General features: G+C 39.6%; 1 protein-coding gene across 1 annotated transcript; it reads right to left on the reverse strand.

The window, feature by feature from the left end:
* Window positions 1-1,112: 1,112 nt before the first annotated feature.
* Window positions 1,113-8,390, reverse strand: LOC143389224 (interferon-induced very large GTPase 1-like). Its single transcript, XM_076842422.1, has one exon. It carries the CDS (start codon window positions 8,388-8,390, stop codon window positions 1,113-1,115), a length of 7,278 nt encoding a protein of 2,425 aa, XP_076698537.1.
* Between the last annotated feature and the right edge of the window lie 390 nt (window positions 8,391-8,780).

Raw genomic sequence — 8,780 nt, forward strand, 5'->3', positions numbered from 1 at the left:
ATATTTATATATGAAATATAAATTTTTATTAAAATGTGAGAACCCAATTAAGATTAATTAATAATTATGAGATTTTTTTTAAAAAAAGTAAATATTTTTTTCTTTTTTTTCTTAGGGAATGTGTTTATAATCATTAATTGCTTTATCTAATTTGACCTTGTCCACAGTCTTGATGGATAGGATCCCATTTACATGGTTATCATAACACTTGTTTCAGGAGGTAATCTCAGGCAGATAACACCAGCTTTGAAGATCTAAACTTTGTGAAGAACTCAACCTTTTTGTGTTAGTTACACAAAACATTATAGTGATCTTGACATATTATACATTTGATTCAAATGTGGTATGAATTCTTATTTTTTCACGTGTACAGATTGCAGGATCACATTGGTTATACAGCCACATTTATTCATAATAATAATAACTCAACTTTTTGTAGCATGACAAAGAAGTTCCAAGAAACCAGAAATAAGAGAATGTTGATTAAATGAAGCAGTTATTTAACTTCTATTTCCTATGTTTGCCTGATAATGTTTCCTGACTTGATGAAGACTCTATCCTAGTCAAATCTCTGCTTTGTTCTCTGCTAGAATAAGATATCTCTATAAAATACTATACATGGGAATCATGATATTTCCATGAATGCTTTTGTGTTTAAGGGTGAGTAAATTTTCTTCATGGATTGAAAGAGTGAAATAGAGAAAGTCTATTTGTAGTTGCTGGTCAAGACTTGTATATTGGTTCAACAGACATGCAGTAACTGTAGAGAAATTTGAAGTATCATGAGATGACTTTAAATTTTCCCTGTGAAGATGATTTTTTTATGAGGTATTACATATTTAAAAATATTTAGAGCAATATTGCAAAGTAAGAACTAGGCATTTTATTGGATTTTGTCATATGTTCCTATTTTAGTAATTTCTTTCAAATCCAAATAGAATTGAGGCTGAGAGACATCAAGTACTTTTCCAGGAACTATTAAATTCTTGAAGTGATATTTAATCTCTTTTTACATATTTCCTTTACAAAGTGGAATATTTAAAGTTCTAGTTGTAAATAGGATGTGTTTTAAGGTTGATATATGCTGTGACATTGTTCAGATGCTAAGGCTCTTATGTGGTCATTGAGGATTGCTGTTTATTCAAATCATTGAGCACATCTTGCTTTGTTATTTTTGCCCATTTATCAGGGATTTTACCACGGTCAGTAAATTTTTTCTTATACTTTTCTTCTAGCTTTGATTTGAAGTGAGAGACAAACCATTTCCAGTATGGCTGGGTAGATGAATCTGGGGTGATGCTCCATGTGGCATAATTCCCTCCTGCCTGACGATAGTTCTTATATGGAAATTTCTGATCATCTCTCAAAATAAATGAAGAATCACTTGCTACTAAACTAGTACAATAACCAATGACAAAGTGCTCTGATTTATAATAATGCCATCCATTGATAGCCTGAGGACGATGAAATGGAACACTGTGGTCTCCATTGTGTTCAGGAATTGTGTTTGTACAAATTGCATTACAGAAGGGACACTGTTTCCAACATCCACAGAGATGTTCAGAGAGGATTTTCTCAATTTCAGGAACCATTTCTTCTATAGGCATACTTGACAAGTTCTGTTCCACTTCCTTCATTGCAAGATCCAAACCTGCACTCATGACTTCTTTGAGAAAATCCATATCTTTTATCTCTTGGTGCTCAATGTTTATCAAGTCTCTTCGTGGGAAAATCAAGTTGTTCCCCAGGTGATCACAGAACAAATCCAGCCACCCAGATGCAGTGCTGCTTCTGTCTTTAGCTACTGCTGTGGATTCATGAATGGCAGAGAGGATGGTATTCTTGATGTCCTCAAGACTTGTTTTGAATAAAGTCTTTATTTTTTTATCTCTGTTGTCTGAACAGTACTTTTGGGTATGGTTCTCAATGTAACTCCTAAAAAATGATTTTGGATTGTGAATGTATTGCCAATAATTTTCAAAATTTTCCTCTTCTGCTAGAGATATAAGAATGTGTTTCTCCAGGTTAGACCTGTTTCCATTGAATGCAGGGCAGGAGGCTCTTATCTCCCCAGCTATTCTAGGGACCATTTTCCCCTGGATGGTAGCAGAGACAGCAGGAGTGAGCTTTTGCCACAGAAAATCAACAAAACATGTGATGGAGGTTGCACCTTGGCAGGAGATCTTGAAACTCATGAAAAAATCATCTTTCTTTTGTTCTAGATAGTTTACAGGATCATTTGCCCTCCTAAATGCACTGTGCATTTTCTTAAAATGCTTTGATGCTTTTTGAAATAAACATGAAGATAATTCAATGTTGTATTTGCTTGTAAATACATATCTATTCTTGGTGTGTTCAGATTTCACTTCCTCTTCTAAAATTCTCAGGATTTGATGGAAATCATTTTGATCATAATCACGTTGTTGATTCACAATACTATCAATACATTCTTTAAATCTTGAAAAAATACGATCAGTAGTCATATCAATGGACACTTTATCACAGGCCTCTAAACTCTTTCTGAAAACTATACATTCCTTATACTTCTTGACTTCTTTTCGAAAATCTAGCTGAAAATTCTTTCCAATATTTCTCTTTAGTGTTTCTACTATGTTTTTCTCTTTTCTGAAATAATCCAAAAGGATATTTTCAGCATCCACATCAATGTTAGGCTCTATGGCTGGAGGGACATTTGAGGACACTTCACAAACCCATTTTCCCCAAAGTTGACTAAATTTCTCATATAACTCTTCATCACTTAACTTTTTACCTTTTACACTTAAAGCCAAGTTTTGGCTCTTCTCTAATAATTCATTTTCACATACAGTCTTTTTCTGTTCTAGTTGATCTTTATTTTTTTTGAGACTAATAACTTCATGGGCTTTTCTCCTGGTGTCTGAAATAAGTGATTCTTTAAGGATTAGTAGCTTATTTTCAAAATAGGCTTTCCATTGGACAAGTATATCTCTTTCTGGGTCTTCAGTAAAATATTTTTCAAATTCTTGCTTGATGGTTTCATATTTCTCTGTAACTGGACACTCAATTATACTTGATGTGAGTGTCTGAATTTTTCTATTTTGAATCTGATTGTGAAGCTGGTTCTGCAAGTCCAACATATGGCTCCTGAGCTCCCAGGTCCAGTGGTTATACATGGTTTCCAGTTTGCTCATGGCCATGACCTCTCGGGTGTTTCTGAAACTGAAAATGAAGTTCTCACTGACCAGGGCTCTCCACAAATCTTGAACTCTGAATTTCACATCTGATATCTTCATGATGCTTCCCCTGGATTCCTGTTTGGCAGTTAAAAGAATTGTACTTTTCAATTCTTGAACATTGTGGCTATAACGAGGATTGGGAGGGGCCATGGGGGGATTGCCATCCCAAAGATGAGCGAAGTAGTACACGTGAGTATTGACATCAAACTTGATGACATCACTGAAGTGAGTGACATCTGAGCACTCTTCTTGTTTAGCAGCCAGTGCTGTCATTTCATCTAGCCTCTGCTCTAACTGTCTTCGTCCTTCTGTAGTTTGGTCTTTAGCTGTAACTTCTCCTACATTCTGATGGACAAATATGCACCCGGGGGAAATTTTCACTTGTTTCATCCTCAGAAAAGCTTGGACTACTATCTGTAGGATGTCTTGTATTTCTGATGGATTCTCCCCAAATATATTGATCAGAGTCAAGTTTGCAAGGCCAATGACAAAGTTGGCTAGCTCATTGTCCCAGTTCTGGGACTTGTTGCTAAGTTCTGGGGCCCTAAGTCCTTCTGTGTCTACAATTAGCAGAAAGTCAAAGCCAAGTTCCTCTGTGGAAGTCTTGTCTACCTTCAGGAGCTGCATGTAGGCCCCCTTGGCACACCTGCCTGCACTTACACTGAACTGCAGCCCAAAAAGAGCATTCAGTAGGGTAGACTTCCCAGAGCTCTGCAGGCCAAGGACAGAGAGGACAAAGAGCCGTTTGTCTCCAAGTTTCTCAGAGAGCTTGTCAAAAACAGCTGCCACCCACTTTAGGGGCACATAGGAAGCATCTCCATCCATCAGCTCTATGGGGACACCAGCTATCATCAGGTCTGCAGCAATTTGGGGAAGGAAGAGAAGATCTATATCATTTGTGGAGGAAGTTTCTTCCAGAGCTTCATAGATCTGGCCAACCTCTCTGAGAAATTGCTCGATTCCTAAGGTATAGTCACTAATCTTCTTTTGGCAGAGTTCCAAGGAGTTGCTGCTTTGGGAGCTTTGCTTTTCTGTTTTCACAATTGACCACAAATGAGTTAGTTTTTCATGTAGGTTCTCCAAATACTCTTCAGTCAACCTATCTAAAAACACACTCATCCATTGCAAGAAGTAGAGTGTGGTGTGAGTTTCTGAGTAGCTGTGGAGAATCTGAAGCACAGAGTACATTACATCATTGAGAGGAAAAGCTCTTTGCACCTGTTGTTGCCGAATTATTTGTTTATCTGACTCAAGCTCACTCTTGTGTTGTTCAATGCTTCGATTTCCCTTCTCTCTCAGATGATAAAGTTCTTTGTCCTTCCTACACCAAAGTTGCCACAGTTGTCCCTGAAGGGGTAGGAAGGTTTCCTTCACCTCAGACAACTCTGTTCCTCTTAAAAGATCTATTATACTCTGTGCCTTTTCTTTGCCTTCCTTACAATCTCTCTGGTCTTCATCAATAAGAAACCCTTGCTGGCGAGCAATTTGAGAACAGTCCTCTAGGCTGAGAGCTGTGTCAGAGAGCTCTAGCAAACGTCTGATGGTAGTTGTGAGCTCCTCTGTCAATTCTGCCTCATTTCTATTCCTCAGGCCAATTTTCACTCTTGTACCAGAACTACTGGGTTTGGATTTTTCTTTGTCGTCTAGCAAACAGATCAATGATCTTGATGACTGATATAGGTCATGGACAATTTTTTGGTTTTGTTTGTTATCATCAGAGGCTGACATGAGTACCACAATGAGAGAAGAGACCTCCTTCAGGAAGGTGAGCTGCCTTTTATGATCCTTTGCATCTCCATGAAGATTCATGAAGGTCACACAGTTGTCAAACCTGTCCTCCACTTCCCCTCCAGGGCAGAACCAGCAGATTTCCACCACGCCTCCCATCAAGAGGCAGTCCTTGCTGCTTTCTCTGCAGTGTCGGTGAAAAAAGACATTATGTTTATGTTCACTGAGAAGACAGTTCATGATCTGAGATTTGGAAGCAGACAGGCCATTGCCCACCCTAATGAAGGACACAATGGGGGTGGAGACACAACACATCTTCTGACTCTTGTGACTATTCTTCCCTTGTGGTGATTTCCTTCCTTGCTGCCAACTTCTCCTAATTTGTCTGAGAGACCAGAGAGAGAATTCAATTTGAGAATTACAAGGATTTGGCACCAGGAGAGGCAGGGCAAACTGACAGATGGAAAGTTTGGTCAAAATGTATTGTCTGGCAAAATCATCTGCACAGTGGAAAATTGCCATCTGGATATCCATGGGGTGAATGTGGGTCTTGGACTCAGTAGTCACAGGATCAGTAAGATTATCACTATCTTCAACAAAGTTTTCATATGGATCAATATCCTCATTTTCCTGGTTGGAGGCACTTGGGGAAACCTGATGTTCTATGTTTCCATCACCTTTGAAGACCAGGTATCTCAGTTCATAATCCAGCATCAGTAGTTTCTGAAGGAAATAGAAGGGAAGTTCCTGTTCAGATTTGGGCTGGGTGTTGCACACAGAAGTCTTGTAGATCTGATGGAAGCTAGCAGTACTCATCTTTTTTGGATAGTAATGTTCTAGTCCTAGATGCTGGAGTAAGTCTCTTAAGGCTCCATTTTGTATAACCTCCCATCTGTTATTTTCATTATCATGTGATTCATGGGAGTGTTTCACTCCATGGAAGAGAGTTTGCAATGGTTTCCTTGCCTTGTCCTTTTGCAAAGAAGAGATGGGGACTTCATTTTCCCTATCAATCTGTAACCTCAACTGTCTTTCTAAGTATTCCCAATCAAAATGTTTCTCATATTGCTTGAGGTGATATTCAACTCCTTTATGCAATAATTGTCCCATATGTTTTCTCATAAATTCCATGCGTTGTGTCTTCTCTTCTGGGGAAATAGTTGTGACTCCAGTCGTTGTCAAAACTGTGAGCACCAGAAATGCATGGGCCCTCTGAATGGAACTACTCTTCAGCTTCTGATATTCATTGTAGGCAGTTTGCATTTCATCCAGTAGCAAGTTCAACTCCTCATGCCCCAGAAGATGCTGAAAAGTTTGGCTTACTCTCTGATATCCTGCCCCAGCTGCAATGGAAAGTAGCAAGTACTGTGTGTCTTTCTGCTTTGTTGCATTAAGATGATTGAAAAAGCTATAGAATAGTAAGCTGACCTCATAATTGGCCTTTTCTTGAGCTTCTTTTACTGCTTCTGGGGACTTAGATTTGTCCTTTATGTCCAAGAATTCATTCAGAATTTTGTTTATGATTTTAACGAAATCAGAAAATTGGGAGATTTTGTATTGATCTTGCTCCGACTCTGACTGGTTGATCCACCGCATGATGGAGTAAGCCTGAAGAAAGTTTTCCACTTTGTAGATGTGAGGATCTAGAAGGATACTCAATTTAGATTTAATACATTTTTTTTTATGAGTGGAAGAAATTTTGCAAAAGTTGACAGTATTGAATAGAAATGTCTGCAGATCCCTATCTACGAGACATATGTTCACCCAAATTTCATGACTTTTTAGTTTTTGACTCAGTTTTTGCATAAATTCTATCAGTTTTTGAAGTTGCTCTTCAGGATCAGACACCTCCCAGGACCTCACTTTATCTAGAAAATCTCTGGCCTCCTGAATAGTACTCAGTAACTCCTCTCCTTCCTGGATCTGTTCAGTGAGGCCAGTCAGAGCAGTGTAGTTGTCTTTCAGGCAGTTAGCCACTTTAAGAGGATCCTTAAAATCTCTTCTGTGGCTGGAGAGGATGATGTCCCAAATGGGCACCAGTTGAAGTCCACGATCAATGACACACCAGGTTTGATTGTTGGCAACAAGGCCAGCTTTCCACTGGGCAAGGTCATCTGCTTCTGGTGGGCCACCTGTCTTACACATAGATAATTGGAACTTGGTTTCGAGGTTTCTGAAAGTTTTTTTCTCAGAATCTGCTTTTGATTGTGAGTCTGAACGATTCATACCTGCAGCAACATTCACTCCAAAGACACTGAAGCTGCCACTTATGTAAATATCCAGGGCCTCTATTGCCTGCTTCTTCATCTCAGTCAACTGGCTACTTTGGAAACCATTTGAAATGGCCTTCCACCAATATATTCCTCCCAGGTGCAGAGGGCCTTGGTTAGCATGAGAGCCAAACCTGTGGAAAAAATTTTCAGTCCAGCGTTTCAGCACCTGGAATCCCTGTGGGTGTGTAATTAGATCCAGGATGTTTTCGAGGCATTTTAATTCCTGAAGAGCAGCCTTGGACAACTGGAGCTGGTCAATGGGGAAGTGGCAGGATGCCATAGGTATGTAACTGAACTTGGTTGAGCAGAAATAAGAGCACTCAGAATTTGCTCGTTCGGTTTTCTTGGATTCTGAATGTTTGTTTTTATTCCCTTTAGGTTCTAAACTAAATCCCCAACCTCCAACCTTGGCTGAGGCAGTTAAACTGAAGCCCAGTTTCTCTATAGCCTGGGTAAACATGAATTCTGCTTGAGAAGATGTAAATTCTTCTGATTCCATCCGGGTGCCCTGTTCAGGGCCATAGAACTTGAATTCATTGGGCACACTGAGTAGCTCCTCTCTCTTCTCTATCAGGTCCATTTGGTGGCATGTTTTGTAAATCCCTTGCAGGGCCAGCCCTCCAGATGCCCATCTCACCAAGTCTCTATCTGAGAGATTTTGTCTGTGGGCCAAAGTCTGCTCCTTGGGACTGAGTTGCCTCTGCATGATTTCCATGACTTCACTTAGGGGCTTTTCAGGCACTGGCCTGTACTCTTCAGGGATCTCCATGGCTTGCCTCAGCTCTGCTTCTTTTCTTGCCACTGCCTCTTCCTGTCTCTGTCTCCCTTCTGACAGCATGTTCCTCAGCTCTTCCACTGCTTGTTCTCTCTGCTTCTCCTTTTTCCTCTCCAGTGGTGACTCCTGTAACTCTGCAAGACTATTTGAGTGGGACAGGTCAAGCAGCTTCTTCAGGGCCTTTTTTTCCCATGGATGATGTACCTGGGATTTTAGCTTCTGGAGGTCTTTTTCTGATAAGTATTGTAAAGCTTGGGCACAGGTCACACCCAGGTCTTCCTGAAGCTTGGACAACCAGTACTCAACATCCAGTCCTACTTTTCTCAGCATCTCTTGGAGATCTTCCCTCTTTTGGACTCTGAGGAGAGGCTCTTCAGGGGTCTGCTCTGTTGTGGCCATGGCTGTGTGAAATACAGACACTCAATTAGTTTTGAGCATGTCCTGACCTTAGGAAATGTTAGCCATGTGATCAAAACAGTGATAAAGCAAATCTCTCCAAGACCTTCTCATCCCTTGCTTTACTTATTCTAAAATATTCTCTGTTTGTTCTAGATGTCATTGTGTGTGTTGTCAACAGAGATTGCTTTTTTTATTTGCCATGGTGACTTGAAACTTAATCATCTGATTGGGACATTTACTGCACAAATGACTACATGTAAAATATGAGGCTGAATTATGGAGTTTGAGAATATCCTTGAGTTTCTAAGTTTGATGCTTATTTTTTAAAAACTAGAGTGATACAACCATTTTGTTATCTTTCTTCTGTTTTCTTTCTGATGAATGGTTTCA

Source organism: Callospermophilus lateralis, chromosome 2 (genome assembly GCF_048772815.1).
Source record: "Callospermophilus lateralis isolate mCalLat2 chromosome 2, mCalLat2.hap1, whole genome shotgun sequence".
Lineage (NCBI taxonomy): Eukaryota > Metazoa > Chordata > Mammalia > Rodentia > Sciuridae > Callospermophilus > Callospermophilus lateralis.